General features: G+C 25.0%; 2 protein-coding genes across 2 annotated transcripts in view; one reads left to right on the top strand and one right to left on the bottom strand.

The window, feature by feature from the left end:
• Window positions 1–22,117, bottom strand: part of LOC122527453 (coiled-coil domain-containing protein 137) — a 176,709-nt gene that overhangs the window by 23,726 nt on the left and 130,866 nt on the right. The window lies entirely within an intron of this gene.
• Window positions 19,927–20,511, top strand: LOC122527458 (transcription initiation factor TFIID subunit 1-like). Its single transcript, XM_043651672.1, has one exon. It carries the CDS (start codon window positions 19,927–19,929, stop codon window positions 20,509–20,511), a length of 585 nt encoding a protein of 194 aa, XP_043507607.1.

Here is a 22,117-nt window from a genome sequence, read left to right as displayed (position 1 = left end):
AAGGAATGTTCTCTACCATCCCTCGAAATAGCAACAGTTTCTTTTTCCCTTTTTGCAACGGCAATTTCGCAATTTACGAGATCATTGAAATTCTTCCGTCGCACGGCCATTGTTTTCATCCGATGAAAATTGATTTGGATTTATTCAGGAGGAGAGGTTGATGCTTAAAAAAAATTAGCAGAACTTTTCGAAAATACCAAGAGATTTAATAAATGTTTAATTTATTAATACCGACTCAATTCGACGAATGTCATGTTAACGTCGCGTTTCAAGTTTTTATTAAGCTACGCTAAGAAAAGGACGGAAATGGTGAATAAATTTGATATAAAGCAGTGTTAGACGTTAGAAGAGAGATTTCAGTTTTCTTTTCTCATATTTCTGATAGTGAATAGTTACTTTTGATCAATTTTTGTACGTTATGATTATGATTTTGAAGCGTAACAATGTTTTAGTGATCGATAACATGAAATAAATTTTACGTTTTACGTTTTTACTGTACTATCCTATTCCTTAGATCAAAATTAAATTTTTGACTGGTGATTTCCGAAAGGAAAATGTTTATTTTATCGCATGTTATGATCGAACTTCATATAAAACTTTTAATTCAAATATATCCGGAAAAATTAACACACAATCAAAGTTCTGATCATTTTAATGGTTAAGTATATATATATATATATATATATATATATATATATATATATATATATATATATTTATAATAATAATAATATATATATACTTATAATAATAATAATAAGTATATAAGTATATAATAATATATATGTTTATAATAATAATAATAATAAGTATATAAGTTTATAATAATAATAATAAGTATATAAGTATATAATAATATATATGTTTATAATAATAATAATAATAATAAGTATATATACTTATTATATATATATATATGTTTATAATGTAACACGTACGTATGTTGTTATAATTGAGAGAGTCTACAGAATTATTTTGGATGAAACTTGATCTCTAGATAAGTAATAGTAATTTCCCATACTAAATAAAATATTTACCCGTTCATTTACTTATTATATTTATTTATTTCAAAAAGTCAGTTCTCTTTTTAATTTTTAAACTGCTCCAAATTTTTGGACAGGAGTGTATATCTTCTCAAAGCAAAGTTGAAAATTTAATGTTTTCTCTCTTTCAAAACTGAATTTTCCAAAAATTGAGATTAATGAAAAAAAACGAATTTTAATTTAGTGCGCAAATATTTATGAAAAATGACTACTCGCTGCAATAATTAAAAATTTCTTCATGTCAGACAGTGAGACTAATAAGAAAATACGAAATTATAAAATAACACGAAATTAATAATAAAAAAAAAAAAAGAAAATAATAATAAATGTAAATTTTAAGAAGATTTATCACAGCGATCAAATTGAGAATACTTTCAACATTCTATGCTCTATGAATCTTTTTCAAAAACAAAACATATATTTAGAAAGAAATTAAAAAGAAGTAGAAACAAGTTGAAAAAAAATTAGAAACATTATTTCGACCTATTTATTTATTTATAAACTCCAAATAAAGATTCTAAAGAAAAGAATTTATAAACAAACAAAACACACAAAAAAATATATCAACTAAAAGCATATAAACGATTAACAATGAAATTTGTGGAGTTATTTTACAATCTCAAGTCAAATTAATTATTAAAAAAAAAGAAAAAAAAATTCGTCAGCACAGAATGACCTAATGTTTCAAAAGGAAACGAGTGAATTAAGACAAGAATTGGTCTCTAAACGAAAGTGTTCCCCTCGCCCGTTGAATTAAACAGGCTCGTTGAATTTCACGTCGAAGTTTGCAGCCCGGCTGGCAAAAGTGGAAATCTGACGCGTATTTTCAGCGTGCGTAACGAGGCTATCAGCGAAACGCGTAATTTTACCAGCAACGTGCAAGCGCGCCGGCAACAACGAAAGAAAATTGTCTCGAGACGAATTCTCGACGTCGAGGCAACGCGCGCCGGCTAAAAACGTCCCATAAAAATGCAGCATCCTCGCGGAGATCTCGATTCGTTTATCCGGAATCTCCTGGACGCGTTGCGTTGAACGGCGAGCGTCATTTTCCTTAACCTCTTGTGCTGGAACGACGTGCCACGCACGTCTAAAATATTTCGCCCAAAATTGCAATATTCTCGCAGTTTTTAAGTATACTGAAATAATAATAACAACAATAATAAATTAAAAAAAAATTATATTATTAAATTAGTTACAAATAATATTATAACTTTGTACTACATTATTATATTATTTAAAAATAATATTATTATAACATTGTATTACATAGTTATATTATTTACAAATAATATTATTATAACATTGTACTACAATATTACATTATTTACAAATAATATTACTATAACATTGTATTACATTATTATATTATTTACGAACAATATTACTATAATATTTTATTACATTATTATATTATTTACAAATAATATTATTATAACATTGTATTACAATATTACATTGTTTACAAATAATATTATTATAAAATTGTATTACATTGTTATATTATTAACAAATAATAATACAATAATAATATATTAAAATATTATTATTTACAAATAATATTATTATAACATTGTATTACATTATAATATTATTTACAAATAATATTATTATAACGTTGTACTACAATATTACATTATTTACAAATAATATTACTATAACATTGTATTACATTATTATATCATTTACGAAAAATATTACTATAATATTGTATTACATTAATATATTATTTACAAATAATATTATTAGAACATTGTATTACATTACTATATTATACAAATAATATTATTATAACATTATATTACAATATTACATTATTTACAAATAAAATAATTGTAACATTGTATTACAGTATAATATTATTTAGAAATAATATTATCATAACATTGTATTACAGTATTACATTATTTACAAATAATATTATTATAACATTGTATTATAGTATTATATTATTTAGAAATAATATTATTATAACATTGTGTTACAATATTATATTATTTACAAATAATATTATTATAATACTGTATTAAAATATTATATTATTTACAAAAAATATTATTATAATATTGTAATATAATATTATATCATAAAATATATTACAAATAATAAATTTATTACTTCTCAGTAATTTCTATCCAAGGTTATACCGATGAATTCAAAAAGGAGACGAATTGTTGTATACGGTTTGGTCACTCGTTATGGTCCGCGAACCAGTTACTAGCGCAAGAGGTTAAGGAAGAGTTTGTCGGAGCATGTGTAATTCGCGAACGTCGACAGAGGTTATTTCAAACGATCGAGACTTCGCTGTCGAATCGAGAGCGAATAATAATTTTTAGCGAATAATTCTTGGAAAGCGTTCTTGTCACAAACGAAAAGAATCCTCGAGTTATCGTAACATCCGCAATTACCATGGCTTCGTTTCTCGTTAATGAATCGCGGATTTTAGATAAATTGAGATATAATATGATAAAATTATTTCATTAGTTGAGATATAATAAATAGAAAAATAATAATAAATTATAAATTATTAAATAAATAAAAAATAATAAATAACTGGGATATAGTATAATAAAATTATTTCACGTGTCACATATTAAAAAATGTAAAATTGTACTTACGTAAATGTAATTTTATGTAAAAAAAATAACAATAAATTATAAATTATTAAATATATAAAAAATAGTAAATAAAACAATTGAGATATAAAATAACAAAATTATTTCACGTGTCAAATATTAAAAAAATGTAAAATTGTATTTACATAAATGTAATTTTAAAAATATAAAATTGTATTTATGTAAATGTAATTTTATGTAAAAAAAATAACAATAAATTATAAATTATTGAATAAATAGAAAATAATAAATAATAATAAATTGAGATATAACATAATAAAATTGTCTGACGTATCAAATATTGCAATGAACACTGTACATTTGATACTTTATGTATATTTTTCATATTGTGATAAATTTTCGTACAAATGCGCAAGAAAATCCGCAAAGAACGAGCCAATTCGACATTTCGTTCTCGCAATTTTTTCGATCAATGTGGGTATATATTTTTCAATTCCATCTCTTAACGAGATGCCGCGAAAGAGGAGAAGTTTGAAGAGCTCGTTCAACAGCTTCATAGAGACGAGATATCTCGCGTATTTTTTTATTGGAACAAGAATTTTCGTGCCGGATATTAAACGAAAGATTAAAGGAGCAATCTTTTTTTTTTTTTTATATGTGATGCAATTTAAAACATGACGTATATTATTATTTATTACATTATCAAAAACATAATGTCACAGCACAATTTTTATGAAAGGAAATAACTCGGTTTTGTTTTGCACAAATATTATTATTGCATGAATTATGTTTGATCAGAGGGAATTATGACACTTCGTGTATTGATTTTTCCTCGAATTGGAACTTTCATCCCGATAAATGAAACATGCGAGATATTTTTCGTCTGCAATATTTCTATATAATACATAATACTCTGTTATCACGGAACGACTCATCCATCGTACGAATGATATCGTTAGCGAATCCGGAATGTTCGAACGGTTAATATTTCTCTCGTGAATATTTCTTACTATTAATAGACAGATTTAAAAAAATTTGAAGATATTTGAAATTTAAAATTTAAAATACTTAATTTAGAACAAACATTAATTAGTTTAAAATTTGGAATATTAAGATAACGAATTCAGTGTCATCAGCGCGGTGCTGGTTTATCACGATGCACAAAATCGGACAAAGAGCATGATTGCGGAATCCCCTAAATATCGAAACTGTATAATTTTGTGAAAAAAAATCGTACAACAGCAAACTTAGGCTGATTTTAAAGCCTCTACTTTTAAAACGCATGGTTTATTTCAAATGCAAAAGACAAAATGAAGACATTTTTCTTCTCGAAAATTCTATAAATTATCACATAGTACGGTAAAAATATTGAAAAAGTTTTTCGATACGACTGAATTTAAAATGAATTTGAAGAGCCGTACAATTCATTTTTCCCAATTTATTGGACTCTGAATGTCGAATGAAAATATAACGACGAAAATGTAAAATTTTTGTAAAATTTCTTGAATTTTCGTCGTTTAACGCCTAACGTTCAAAGTTCAATAAAATGGCGAAAAAAGATTAAAGATCAAGTTGCCAGCTGTCTTTGTAAAAGGGAAGATTTCAATCTTTGAATATATAAAATTATCTATAATTATTTATTTATAATATTTCATTTTTATAAACAATTATTTACTTATAAATTCAATTATAAAGAAACTTTTTCCAATGTTTTCACAATGTTTCACTATGACAATTTGTAAACATTCTCGAGGAAAATCTTTACTACATGTATTGGAACGTGGAATCGAGAAGTCGAACACAATAAACAATAACAAGAACGAAATAAAAAGCGCCGCAACAATAATATAATATAACAACCACTTGCGCTGGTAACTGATTGCGGACCTTAACGAGTGACCGAACCTTACACAATAATTCGTCGCTTTCTTTTTGAACTCGTCGGTATGATATCATTGGATAGAAATAATTGAGAAGTAATAAATATACATAAATATTATATAATATTTATATTTAAATGAATTTATTTTTTAGTATATAAACTAATTATACTTTATTTTTTAGTATATAGTATTTTTTAGTATAATTACTATATTTACTATTTATCGTTTAGTATATACATTTTGGTATATAAATATTATATTAATAAATATACCTAAATATTATATAATATTTACATTTAAGTGTATTTATTTTTCAGTATATATATTTACTATATTTACTATTTATTTTTTAGTATATATATTTTGGTATATAAATATTATATTAAGTATATTTATTATATTAATAATATATATTATATTAATATACTTAAATATTATATAATATTTATATTTAAGTGTATTTATTTTTTAGTATATACATTTACTATATTTAGTATTTAGTATTTTTAAGTATATATACTTTGATATATAAATATTATATTCAAGTGTATTTATTATATTAATAAATATACTTAAAATATACTTAAATATTATATAATATTTATATTTAAGTGTATTTATTTTTTAGTATATACATTTACTATATTTACCATTCATTCTTTAGTATATATATTTTAGTATATGAATATTATATTTATATATATTTATTAATATAATAAATATACTTAAAACTGAGAAAAATATTGCAATTTTAGGACAAGAAATTCTCGACGTCTCAGCGCGTTCCAACTTTAATTTCAAATCGCAAATTTATAATCGCTATTAATCTGACAGCTGATTATTCAAGTTTGCTTTAGAAAAAAGAAAATGCACAATTTCGTTAATAATTTTTGCTCAAGATCGATTTCAAAATAGAAAATCAGGACGAAACATTTTCGCCATATTTTGACTTTCGGTGAAGAAAGAACAAAAATATAGATCAAAAATTATCTGATGTGTGAAAAAATTTTCAAATTTGTTTGCTAAATTTCACTATTGACGAGCATATCAAATTGTTTCTGGAACTGTTTTTTTGTCGAGAAAGACAAAAACTTTTTTGAACATGGAATCACCAAGTCCAGAAAAATGGCAAAAGGTAATCGAACAAAATGATCAATATATTGTCCAATAAAATTTCTGTTTCTCACGAAAAATTCATAGTGTACGTATAATATAATAGTGTAACTTTCATTGAGTTATGAGAGTGTGACTCATGGCACACTACTGAAATGGCCACATAATCTTCAGTTAATTCCTTAGCTGAACTTTCTTTTCAAAAGTAACGTGAGACTTTTGCCGTGCCACAAATCAGGGTATTCTAAACATTCAGTAATTAGGGAAATAAAAATAATCAGTATATTTGATACGAATGACTAGTACAGAAATATGTCGAAAAGAAAGAACATTTTTCTCGTTTTCGAGAGGACCAAGTTTAAAAATATGTCAAGCTTGACATGTTCTACTTGAACCTATCTGATTCCAAATTGGACAGAAATGAAAAATAACGTTTGATATAAATGAAAAATTTTCCTTTTTTCAGTTATTTTCGTTTCCAAGAAAGTCGAGTTTGAACATAGAGTTTAATTGAAAATTGAAAAATTTTCAAGTTTAATATTTTTGAAAAACGGAGCGCCTTATGAAAAAATTTTACTCTATACCTGTTTTACTTATATATTCGCATGTAGAATATTCTTTCGCCTGTTTAGTTCTATTCAGTTTAAAATTATGTAAATTCGTATGTTTGTAAAATAAATAATGGTAGAAATTGGCCAATTTTGGCTAACGATAAGAATGTTTTGCAAAACATTATTCTGCATATTTTAAGGAATCGAAAATGCATAATTACATATATATTCTGAAAATGACGAACATTTATGTAATTTAATAATTTAATAATAAAATAAGAATAACAATAATAATTTATATAATAAAATTTATAATAATTTAATAATAAAATAAAAATAATAAAAATTTATATAATAAAATTTATAATAATTTAATAATAAAATAAAAATAATAATAAAAATTTATAATAATTTAATAATAAAATAAAAATAATAAAAATTCATATAACAAAATTTATAATAATTTAATAATAAAATAAAAATAATAATAAAAATTTAGAATAGATTAATAGTAAAATAAAAATAATAAAAATTTATATAATAAAATTTATAATAATTTAATAATAAAATAAAAATAATAAAAATTCATATAATAAAATTTATAATAATTTATAATAATAAATTTATAATAATAAAATAAAAATAATAATAATAATTTATATAATAAAATTTATAATAATTTAATAATAAAATAAAAATAATAATAATAATTTATATAATAAAATTTTTTAAAAATACGCTCAATCTATTTCGTACCGTGAGTAAGATACTCGTTGTCAGTCGAAATTCAATTAAAAGTGCTTCGAGAGAAAATGATCCGTATAATCGGTTCCAACAAACGTGCACGTAAATTGTCATCGTACCATTTATCACAGAATAACGTTTCTGTTGCAAAAAACAAAGAAATCAAGACACACAAACACACACATGGATTTGATAAACAAACGAAAACAAACGAAACGACGAAAGGGTGGATATACATACAGCATCGCAAAATGAAAGTTGGTAGAACCGAGAGTCGGGTAAAACCGTTTCAAAGTTACGTTTTGTTGCGTGCAATTGCAAATACAATTTTGCGCTCCGGCAAATTTATACCCTACTTACTCTCTCACTCTCTCTCTCTCTCTCTCTCTCTTTCTCTCTCTCTGTCCCCTTTCTCGCGGTGAAATTTTTGATTAAACGTCATCTGCATCTCCCTTTCGGCGACCAGGCCTTGCCAGACTCGGAGAAAGACGTGCATTTTGGCTAAATGTTATCTAGCCAGGATCTCCATTTGATTAAGCTTTCCGTTAATTGGAGGTAATCTTATTCAGTCGCGATTTCAATTTGATTATCTGATTTCGCTAAATTAGCGACTTAGTCGAAAACCGGAGCCGGCGGACTGAATTCTGGCCCCGGACTTGTTGCCCGATTCAATTTCGCCCCCTTCCCGCCGCCGCTGGACCGACGTAATATCCGCCCTCCCCCGTGTACAGAAATATTTTGCAATTCGGTTACAAAGTTAGCGATTTTAATTAAAACTACGACGAAATAAACTGCCCCGACGGTCGAATATTCCGCGGAAAATACGAAAATATTGCGCCACGGCGCAGATTTCGATTTTGTCAATGAGCTCGCGACTTTTTCTAAACGTAAGAGACTTTGCAGATCTTTTTATGCAAGTTCGTATTACAATTACAATCATAATCGTGCGAAGGAATGGGACTTTTATCATTTCGCGTGGTAAATGTTCTAGAGAGCCACTGTGCTTTAGATGTTTCATATGTTTCTTTATATATATATATATATACAGGGTGTCTGATTTTGATCTGTAAATGCAATTATCTGCAAAATTATTACAATAATTTCAAAAATGTCTCAGATGCATTTTTTTCTCAATTCTGAAAGAGCAAAAAGAATGTTTTAGAATGATTTTTATTAACGATCAACGATACAACTTCACGAGTAATTAAATTTAAATGATTGTTGCTGCTTTGCTTAGGCGAACGTAATTAGAAAGAGCATGAAGGAAATATTATTTAATTAAATGATATTTCAACTTTAATATTAAATAATATTACGTTATATTATATTCAATATTATATTTGTTGTATTGTATTGTATTTATTATATTATATTATATTCAATATTATATATCTGTTGTATTGTATTGTATTTATTATATTATATTATATTTAATATTATATATTTGTTGTATTGTATTGTATTTATTATATTATATTATATTATATTATATTAAATATCAAATAATAATATATTATATTAAATAATATTACATTATATTAAATTCAATATTATATATTTGTTGTATTGTAGAGTTTTTATTACATTATATTATATTATATTCAATATTATATATTTATTGTATTGTTTTGTATTGTATTTATTATATTATATTATATTAAATATCAAATAATAATATATTATATTAAATAATATTATATTATATTATATTATATTCAATATTAAATAAAAATATACTATATTAAATAATATTACATTATATTAAATTCAATATTATATATTTGATGTATTGTATTGTTTTTATTACACTATATTATATTATATTCAATATTATATATTTATTGTATTGTATTGTATTTATTATATTATATTATATTCAATATTATATATTTGTTGTATTTATTACATTATATTATATTATTATATTATATTATATTATGTTATATTCAATATTATATATTTATTGTATTGTATTGTATTTATTACATTATATTATATTATATTCAATATTAAATAATAATATATTATATTAAATAATATTACATTATATTGTATTCAATATTATATATTTGTTGTATTGTATTGTATTTATTATATTATATTATATTCAATATTATATATTTGTTGTATTGTATTGTATTTATTATATTATATTCAATATCAAATAATAATATATTATATTAAATAATACTTCAACTTCAATATTAATTAATATTTATTCAATGTATAAAATTTTCTTATTTTAATCACTTGCGCTGACAAGTGATCGCGGACCATAACGAGTGACCGAACCGTATACGATCGTACGTCGCTTTAATCTGTCGCTTTTTTTTCCTTTTCAACTCGTCGTTATGATATCACTGTCAATAGAAATAATATTGAGAAGTAATAAATTTATTATTTATTTCGCCTTAGACTTAAATATACTTAAAACTGGGGAACTATTTCAATTTTGGGACAAAATATTCTCGACGTGCGTGGCAAGAGATCAAGAATTAATTAATCGAGATTCTACCTGATTCTACATCCAGCGTACGATTAATAATTCTTTTATAGGAAGGAAAAAGAAAGAATCAAGAAGCAGCGAATAATATATAAAAAGAGTAGTAAACGTTGGCTGTTACAATTGGTTTTTAGTGGAGTTGCAGTTATCTCGGGTCCTGTCAATTCTATCGACAATTATTTATATTTATTCGACGTTCACCAGCGTGTTCTCCGTTTCCGAGCGTGGGTCGTCGCAGGCCACGTCACGAACGTTCTCATTTTCAAACGGTGTACTTGTCAACCCACTATTAGCGTGCCGAGTATTCTTGGCACCGGTTCTTTCGTTCCCATCCGAAAATAATTTCGATGCGGAAAGCCACGCAACGCGCATTAAACACCGATCATCGTGTTTCCGAGCTTGGCATTCGAACGCGGCATGATCGAGTGTCATCGCGCGAATTCCCCTTCGTACAGTTATACTATTCACTGTAAATGTTCAAACCACAGATCGAAATTGAAAGAGTTCCGTTTGTTTTTGAGAAAAATTCTGTTCGAACTTGTACATTTCTTGTAGAAAAAATATTCTTATGTAATATTCTTATAAAAAAATCTGTTTTTGTGGAATTTTTATAGAAAGAAGGGACATTCATTTTAATAATTTTAATTATCTCGAAAGTAAATGATCTATATATTTTGTAAAATAAAAAAAATAAATATATATTTAGAAATTAAATGTTTGTCGTATTTATTAATGGTCTTTTTTAAAATTTAATTTATACATAATAATCTCAAGTCGAACAGATATTTCAGAATCTGTATAATAAAAGTTCCATGGAAACAAGTTACCTTAGAACGTTTAATTAATTAATTTTTTTCAAGTACTATTCCAGATTAATTCATTTCAATTGGATTATATTATGTTATATTATATTATATTATATTATATTATATTATATTATATTATATTATATTATATTAAATAATATTACATTATACTATATTCATATTATATATTTGTTGTATTGTATTGTATTTATATTACATTATATTCAATATTAAATAATAATATATTATATTAAATAATATTACATTATAATCAATATTATATATTATATTATATTATATTCAATATTATATATTATATTATATTATATTCAATATTATATATTATATTATATTATATTCAATATTATATATTTGTTGTATTGTAGTGTTTATCGTTAAATAGTATTCAGTGTTGAGAACTTATTTAATATTGATGAACAAATTATTTGCTCTCTTCTGACAGAAAAATTTTTATTCTTATATTTTCCTATTCTGTCTGGAACTTCTATTGTTAAGAATACTTATCGAAAAAGTATCCACGATCCATGTTTCATCTATGAAGTTCCGTAACTTTTTCATCAAAGAGTAAAAAAAAATATAATTGAAAAATGACGGGAAGTAATATTTTTTACTTTTTTTTTTCTGTGAAAAATCTACTCATTATTTAAATTCTTTGTTATCTATATACATACGAAGCAATAACGATTGACGTTTATAATACTTTAGTAGTTTTCAATGTTCGTAGTACATAAATGATGAATTTTTAGAAATCAATTTTACTATCAACCATCAGGAATAAGATTCTTTTCTATTATCACTGTCGAAAACAGAAATTTACACCCAGAATGTTGATAGTGTACGTGAATTTCAGTTTGAAACAAAATGACATCAATTTCATTTTCGTGAATCTATTAATTCCGTTACTTCTGTTACAGAGACACAATGTGACTTGAAATCTTATTTTAAAAGATCAATAAAAAGAAAAGTCTTATTTTAAAAGAAAAGTAAAGTTAATAAAAAGAAAAGTCTTATTTTAAAAGATCAATAAAAAGAAAAGTAACTGACAAATTTCATGAAGATACGAAGCATATTAAAAATCGTTTCTTAATCCAATTATGTCATCATTGAAATAACATTCGACTCACTAACATATCCCTTTGATACTTCGACTATGATACTTCTTTTTCTCTAAATAACGAGATGAAAAAGAGGAAACCTTCGACTTTTATTCTCAAAGAGGAGCAGTTTGATCAACTTCGCGATATCATGCTAATCATTCTCAATTAGATTTAAAAGTTTCAATATTGCGTTGTACGGGAATTGTTATAACGTTATCGGGTTCAATTTTCGTTCCCCGGTGAAAATTCCGCGGAGATTCATATTTATGATGAAGATAACGAGAAAATAGATCGAAATGCAAATTAGACCGCCAGGCGAAAACAATGAAACGGTAGCGAGCATTATTAATCGAGGAGGAAAACATTTCTAACGTGCGTGAAACCCGATCGGATCGGCATCGTTATACCTGGACTCCATTAATTAAACGTCCGTTAGCGTGCAATGTTTATGATTGTTAATGTGCCGCGCCATGTATCAAATTATGCCATACGAACGGATGTTCTATCACAATTCAACGAGAAACGAAATGAAACCGGTGGAGGGGGGGGGGGGGGGGGTTGATCGATGATCAACACCGAGGTCGACTCTATTAGCCAACCCTCTGTAATTTCTGCACTCTAATGAATTTTTCTATACCGCTTTGAACGCAATAAATAATTTTCGCAATTCAGACTAATGCGTTGCGCTTGCCAGTTACAATGAAAAAAAAATAACCTCCATCAAGAGGAATGTTTCCAACTGCTGCAATTAGATCTTATCGATGCATATACATGTACAGTTGAGAACTGCGCATAAAAATATGAAATCGATATCACGCATCTTTCTATGCTAATTACGTAATTATGTATATACAGTGGGAACGTTATTGTGTGTGTGATATTAAGCATAATGTAATTTATGTATTCTATGAAATTGTTTATCTGTGAATAAAATCCATTTTATAATATGTACACGTATTTAGTATTATAAAAGAATATTAATATAGTTATAACTATTTATTAAACTTGAGAAGTATCTTTTATTATATAAAATATAATTATACTATATATAAAATATAATTATACTTATATTATAATATAAAATATACTGGGAAACGTGTGTGTGTGTAAATTTGTGTTTATATTATATGTATCATTGTGTTTATATTATAATTTAGTATATCATATTAAAATGTATTAATTTAAATGTAACATAAATATAATATAAAATAATTTTTGTAAATACGTAATTATTTTTATAAATAAATAATATTAATAAAATAGGAAAATATATATTAAAATAGATTTTATAATATAATATATATATTTTTTGTAATATATTTTATATATTCTATATTTATTATATTTATATTAAATATTTTATATATTCTATATTATATATTTATTGTATTTATATTAAATATTTTATATATTCTATATTTTATATTTATTATATTTATATTAAATATTTTATATATTCTGTATTATATATTTATTGTATTTATATTAAATATTATATATATTCTATATTTTATATTTATTATATTTATATTAAATATTTTATATTTATATACATTATTTATAATATATTTTATATTAAATATAATATAAATATATTTTAAGAAAATGCCTGCAAGTAATTTATTTTATCTCATGTCATAATAAAAAATGTCATAATAAAAAAGAGGATTTGATTATGGTCAAACTATCTAACCCAAACCTAACCCAAACCTTTCGGCACGAGAACAGTGTCCAATTTGTCACTTATTCTAAAAAATTATCGAATCTGAAAGTCGTGAGTTTCTCGCAATCCTCTGACGATTTCTAACATATTCTTCTGCAATGAGAGATTTTTTAATCGTTTAATTGAACACTCGAGAAGCACTTTTAAAGTGCAAAAATACAAGCTGCTTTTTCTTTTTTTCATCTATAAATGCAACTGCCTCCAGAATTATTTGCTATTAGAATAAATATTCCAAATCGAACTTGTCCGATTCAGGTAACTCTGACAATTTGATGTAATTTGTTTGTATGCAGGTTGGTTTTCTATTAGGCAATTGTAACGATTAATTTCATCATTAAATGAACCGACGATTTTTCGATTAATCTTTTTAATCGTGAGCATCTATCAATCAATCAAACGAATAATTTTCAAGATTAACAAGATATTTCATTCAAAGCGAAACAATACTACACGGTGAGATATTTCGTTTACGGTTGTAAATGGGATGAAAAAAAATTTAAAAAAAAATTTAAAAATCAATCCTGCACGCACGTGTTGTCAATCCCCATATTGAGAGAGGGCGAAATTTCTGTAGTACAATCGAATTCCATAGTCGAATTCCACAGCTGAATTCCACAGAACAAAAATTTGAAATAAGTATCCAAAATCGTTCATCAAAAAATTTTTGCCAAAAAATGACCCCCGACAGTTCAGATATAAAATTAATATTAAAGAAATCGAAATGAAATGCATGAAAACGCCAGTAAATGAAAACATTTATTAATAAATTATATCAATTGTTTTTAGACATATAGATGAACTTTGTTATTCAGCACTGAGAGGACTATAATATAGCAGTAATGATTTTTTTGCAAGCTGAAAGATACTTTATAATGCAATAATCGACGCAGCACGACATTCTCTATAAAAAAAAAGGTATTGAAAATTATTATATTATGAAAAATTATTAGTTTTTATAGATATAAATTGTACTTTAAACTTCATTCTATCTATTATGTGAGAGATGAGGAAAGGTGGAGGCAGTGTTCATGCTGTCCTCGCAGATTCTATGAAATTAAAGTGGCTTCCATCTACGTGAATTGCAAATTGTCCATGGAAAATTAGAAATTGGACATTTCAGCGAATATAACACTTCTTAACTAGTATAATAGAGAAAATTATTCAAGACCAAGAATAGATCGTTACAAATTTCTAAAATTCTTGTGAAAAATTATATATTAATAATTAAGCAAACAGGTTTATATATTAATTATTACTAATATGATGATACGTCAATATGATTATTCTTCGAAAAATTCTAAACTGAAATCGTATATTAATCTGTTAGAGTGCACTTCTGCGATATTGCGTTTTTCCAATGTACGACGTTTTATACACGCAAAAATAGAAATTATTTCTCGAAAAATGATATTTTATGTATATTTTCAAACATTTGCAGAACAATATAATTGCAGAAGATGATGCAGTATAATATGAAAGTAAAGTGATAAAATAAAGAAAGTCCCTCTTTGACTTTGAAATTTTAAAAGATTAATTACTAAATAAATAAATTATAATTTACATGATGATTCTTGCCTAACACGGCAGAAGAAATTATTCAAACTACCAAAGTTAATGTGAAAATTACGAATTCATCATTTGGATCAATATCAACAACCCAATTTCGCTTTTCTATTAATAATTAAATAAATAATAATTATTAATATAATAATAGTATTATTAAATTATTATTAATTCTTATCCAACATCAGAGAAAATTATTCGAACTACCAAAATTAATATAAAAATATTATTAACCCAATATAAATAAATTATTATTAATATAGTAATAAATGAAATATTAATATTAATATATATTGATACAAATTAAATTAAATATAATAATAAATTATTATTAATACAATCATTCTCATTTGACACAGTAGGAAAAAAATTGTTCGAACTGATGAAGAAAAAAAAAAAGTTGTAAAAATTACGAATTTGTTGTTTGAATCAAGCATTTTCATGAATCAATGCAACTCAATTTAGCTTCCCTAATTCCACGTCAGTTACTGTAGAGAATTAAAAAAAAAAAAAGGTTTGAACCAATAGTCAACAACCTGACCCAACCTAGCTTTTCTTAATTCCACGTTTCGAACAGAGAACTATGGAAATTCCCGGCGACCTAGATAAAAGTTGACAGCGGTGCCGACTCTGACGAAGGTGGAGAAAAGGCAATTCTTATAAATATTTATCCAGGGTGCCGGATGAAACGAGATGCGTTTCTTTGCACGTGGATGCAGCCGACGGAAAGTATCGATCAAGCATTTATTGCAACTGCGACAAGTGGCGGGAAACGGGCAGTTTTCAGTTTCTGACAACTGTAATTAACCATCGACGGGGCTTTCATCGGGTGAGAACTTTCGAGGCACGATAAACACGCTCGTTAACTTGTCCAGGAATTTACGTTGTCTTTGATGTCTCGTTAACAAGAAACGTACAGCTGGCGTCCCTCAAAACAGCTTTATACATGTATTCTGGCTTTCCCGCAATGACTAAACACACCATCAGATCAAAGACATTTTCACCACTGTTGACCGATCGTGATCTATTTGTGCGTGGCAAGCGATCAAGATCAACAAGTTTCCATGGACGTTAGACTATTGGAAAGATATATAATATATAATTTAATAATATTATAATAATCATATTATATAATAAAAATATACAATATATAATATAATATTATAATAACTATATATAATAAAATTAAATAATATAATACATTATATATATATATGCACACACAATACAATAATTACACAATAATATAATATTAATAATAATAATAATATAATATAGTAATAATAATATAATTTATATACAATATAATATAATAACATTATAATAATTATATTATATAATAAAAATATATAATATACAATATAATGTAATATAATATTATAATAATTATATATAATAAAAATTAATAATATAATACATAATGTACAATATAATATAATATAATATTATAATAATTATATATAATAAAAATATAATATAATATAATAATATAGAATATAATATAATATAAGAGGATAGAATACAATACAATATACAGGAAGTGTAGGGGATGATATTACATGAAAGAATAAATAGAAAATGAAGAATAAAATTTTTTTCATTTAAAGCTCCGTTTTCAAGACGATCAAGTTTGAAAATTGGATTCAGCTGATTCTGGACTTGTCAGGAACAAATAATGAGTAGGAAATTATTCTATGAGAATAAGTCGAAAGTGTAAAATACAATTTTTTTCGCAAGACATTTCATTTCTGAGGAAATTTAATTTAAAATTTCATCAAATATACTAAATCGATTTTCAAATTGAATATATTCAAACTTTGTTTTCTTGAAAATGAGGCGTTAAATGGAAAAACTTTATTTTACACTTTTCACTTGTTCTCGCAGATGGAATGAACTTCTTATCGATTAGTCACTCCTCTACAATCCAGAATTTTAATAAACTGAAATGTAAGTTTAACACCTGATACATTTTCAAATTTGCATTTCTCGAAAATAATGATGAATTAAAAAATGTTGTGCTTTATTTTTAATATATTTTTTCATGGAGAATCTTTTTTTTTTTCTCAGTTAGCATCAGTCCCCTTCCGAAATTTTGACATTTAAATTTGGGACGCGATATATACCTAAATATGTATAATATATTTATTTTCAAAATTTTTATATGTAAAATTTTATATGTAAAAAAAACTTTATAAAATAGAAGTACAAAAAGAATGTAACTGTATAAAGAAGTTAGGTAATTCAGCTAAAAAATACCTATCATTCTTAAATATTAAAATAAACCCTTAAATTAATTGAAATTTAAATATATACAATTTAATATTAAAAGAGTGATTATTCCATTACCAGAAAATTTCATTTAACCGAACATTTTTGTCTCCTTATTAATTCGGATATTGGACATTCTACTCCAATTAATGTAATTAATTACTTTGAACATAATGTCCTTTGAAGAGGCCATATTTTAATTATAATCCAATATAATCAATTTATTACATTAAATAATATCATGCATTTCTTATTACATTAACCAAGGTATCTTATTTTCTATTAAAAAAATGTTACCATTTATGTTGTAGAACCAATAGTTTAACAGATGTTTTAACTTCAATTTTGTGAAACTAACAGATTATATGTAATAAGAAATGAGAAACATGAATCGACAATATAAATACCTTATTTTGTATAAAATAAAATTAAAATGTCTGTTAAATTTATGGTACATTTGTGGACATATGTAGATTAACAATTTTTTAGCATAAACCAGAATATGCATTAAATATTATTTTGTTTGGATTCTATTTGGAAAAATACATAACTGCCTTCTGTTGCAGAAATATTAACTGTACATATCTTATGTTTGCTTCAAAAGCACTTAATTATCGTCTGAAATGATAATATTTTAATAGTTTCGATAATATTTCAACTTTCAATATTAGCCGACTTGCTCTGTCAGATTGCTGATTTTCATGCAAATTCATTAAAATATTTCATTCATATTTGTGAAAATATAGACAGTAAAACTTAAGCAAAGATTTGTTTCATCTATGATAACAGGTTATATAATATATAACTGTGTATTTTGAATATTTTATATATTTTTGTGTATTATATATATTCTACGTCGGTACGTTTGTAAATTTCTTTTCATAAATGCACAAAAATCCACAGTCTAATAATAAATATCGTTAGACTAATGACACAACAAATTAGGAATTTCTCGTGCAGATTTTTCAGCTGAAAATACGATTCATTAAAGTAGAAATAGAATAGGGGAATTGTTACACCGCGGTGGATTGTGTTTCAACTCTTTAAAAAAGATTCTACGATTCTTTTTTCATGATGTTTCTTGTATTTCGTTACGTATTTCACATTCGTTCTTGTCATAATTATATGGTTAAAATGCGAGCTAGGTGTTACAAAGAAAATAGATACAAGGGTAAACTGTGAAAAAATAGTATCTATTAAAAGGTTTTTCCAAGTCAACCATTCAAAGAAAGAAAATAATATCTATTAAAGAATCAGTTCGTGACAAATCAACATATTTTGAGATTCGATCGTTAATACTTTAAGTGAATAAAATTGAAGAATTTGGTCGAAATTTAATTACTATTAAGTTATTTTAATTACTATTAAGTTTTTATTACTATTTAGTTATTGCATAAATACATATTAATAATAATCTTTACATGATCTTATTATTTAATTAACACTGATTAAACTCATTTATTAGAAGAGTGATAGAATTGAGTGTATGATGAATGCTAATGATAATATTATATCATTAAAAATATGTTACTGATTTTGTGTTGTAAAGAGAAAAATTATACGATACATATAAAATTACTTATATTTACTAGGTGCATGCTGTAATAAATAGAATCAAACAGTGAAAATAGAAATTATCAATGTGTATAAGTGCAATACTGTGTGTATTTTACACCTATTACACTATGTATGTACATGTATGCTTTAATAATTAATAGAATTCATATTAATTTATTTACTCACAAAAAATTGCGAGTTGTAACTCAATGACCTAATGGGGAATATAGTGTAACACCATGAAACGCTATATAATACCGCGGAACGTACTTTTATGGAAATTAGTATCGTGAAACACACTAATACTGTGTAATGAAATACTAAGTAAAAAGTAATATTGCGAATACGTAATGATATACACATACAGCATTATGAAACGTAGAATGGAACACAGTAGTATGCAACATACTAACTATATACATGGAATGTAGTACCGTGGAACGTTATACTATGGTACGTTGTACTATGGAATGTCATACTAATGGGATGTAGAATTATGAAACGTTATATTATGGAACGTAAAACTATGGAACACAATACTATGGAACATAATACAATGGAACAAAATATTATGAAGCATAGAACTATGGAACCTAATACAATAGAACATCATACTATGGAACGTAGAATTATGAAACATCATACTATGGAACGTAGACCTATAGAACATAGACCTATGGAACATAATACAATGGAACATCATACTATGGAACGTCGTACTATGGAACATAATACAATGGAACATCATATTATGGAACGTCGTACTATGGAACATAATACAATGGAACATCATATTATGGAACGTCGTACTATGGAACATAATACAATGGAACATCATATTATGGAACGTCGTACTATGGAACATAATACAATGGAACATCATATTATGGAACGTCGTACTATGGAACATAATACAATGGAACATCATATTATGGAACGTCGTACTATGGAACATAATACAATGGAACATGATATTATGAAGCATAGAACTATGGAACGTAGAACTATGGAACATAATACAATGGGACATCATATTATGGAACATAGAACTATGGAACGTTGTTAACGTTGTCTACTATAGAACTAAAAGTACTATAAAATATAAGATAAAAGGAAAATAGTATTACAGTAAAATCTCGCATAATGCGATCAAAAAAAAATACTGGAAAAGATTCATTTGTGACATAAAAGCATGTGTGTTTGAAGTGACTCGGAAATAATATGCAGTTCTACTGTGTATTATAAAACACACTTCACTGATACACACTATTGCGAAACACGTTACTATAAAGTGTAATACTATTAAAAAACCTGCACTATAGAACATGATAGCATAGAACATAATACTGTAGATAGTACTGTTATGCAACGTAGTATTCTACAGTAGTATGATACTATAAGCAAGCCGTTATATTCCTTGACTTAGACAAAGTATTTTAGTACGAAATGTAATGTTGCATACAGAATTTATTATTAGCATCACGATGTATAACACTATATAATTAAATATATAATTAAATATAACAGTATAATAAATATATAATTAAATATAAAGTATAAAATATGTAATTTCAAAACATTATTATATTATCATATGTTTCATTAAACAAAACATTTTTATATAATCATATATTTCTATAAAATATATCATTTCAAAACATAGAATTATAGAAGAGAGTTGGTATCATGAAACATCGTATCATTGAATATTGCATCACGTATCATAACGCAAAAAACAAACTATGCAGGAGCGATAATATAATAATACAAGATGTACATAATGTTTATTTTGCAAAAAAAAAAAAAAAATAGCATTCCTACCAACGTTCTAAACACACGAATGAAATTACAACGGGAACAACAGGTAAGTGAAAGCAGGTAATCGAGACTTATTATTAGAAACAAAAGAAAAAATAGGGAAAAAAAGAACATTTATATTACCGACTAAAAGTTCTAGATTGTTTCGATAGTCGATATCGAAATTTCTATTAAATTTCTAAATTTTAAAATTCTAAATTTTTCAATAGAAAAATTAATTTTCCAAATTAATGCGAAATTTTAAGCTGACTGTTAAATTCCAAAGCTCTTAACTTCGAACCATAATCTCAGAATTCAAAGTTTCAAGCACTTCTTTCGTGGTAAAAATTAAATATTAAATATAAAATTATAAAATATAGAAATTGAATATAAAAATATAAAATATAGAAATTAAATATAAAAATATAAAATATAGAAATTAAATATAAAAATATAAAATATAGAAATTAAATAAAAAAGTTAAATATAATTAATTAATTAATTAATAATTAATTAATAAAATATAAAAATTAAATATAAAAATATAAAATAAAGAAATTAAATATAAAATATAAAAATTAAATATAAAAATATACAAATTAAATATAAAAAGTTAAAAATAATTGAACGACAGTAACTACAAAAAATTGAGATCAATTAAAGGAACAATTAAAGAAGATTAAAGAAAAAAAAAAAGAAATCGAAGAAAGGAAAAGAAGCGAGGAAATTTTTGCAACACGAGTACAGTTCGTTTTTCCCTACGCTTCGTTTCCAATTTAATTTTAGCTTATGCGACTGCTGCAATAAACGCCCTATCTTCCGTTTCTAAATATATCGGGTGGTGTTTTCGTTTCGCAGCCACCTTGCCCCGCGAT

The sequence above is a fragment of the Frieseomelitta varia genome, unplaced genomic scaffold (assembly GCF_011392965.1).
Source record: "Frieseomelitta varia isolate USP_RPSP 00005682 unplaced genomic scaffold, Fvar_1.2 scaffold_219, whole genome shotgun sequence".
Lineage (NCBI taxonomy): Eukaryota > Metazoa > Arthropoda > Insecta > Hymenoptera > Apidae > Frieseomelitta > Frieseomelitta varia.
The sequence above is the reverse complement of the archived record's forward strand: the minus strand, read 5'-3'. Positions and strand labels throughout refer to the sequence as shown.

Coding starts and splice junctions, on each gene's coding strand:
- LOC122527458 (XM_043651672.1), top strand. CDS start 19,927: ATGGGATGTAGAATTATGAAACGTTATATTATGGAACGTAAAACTATG.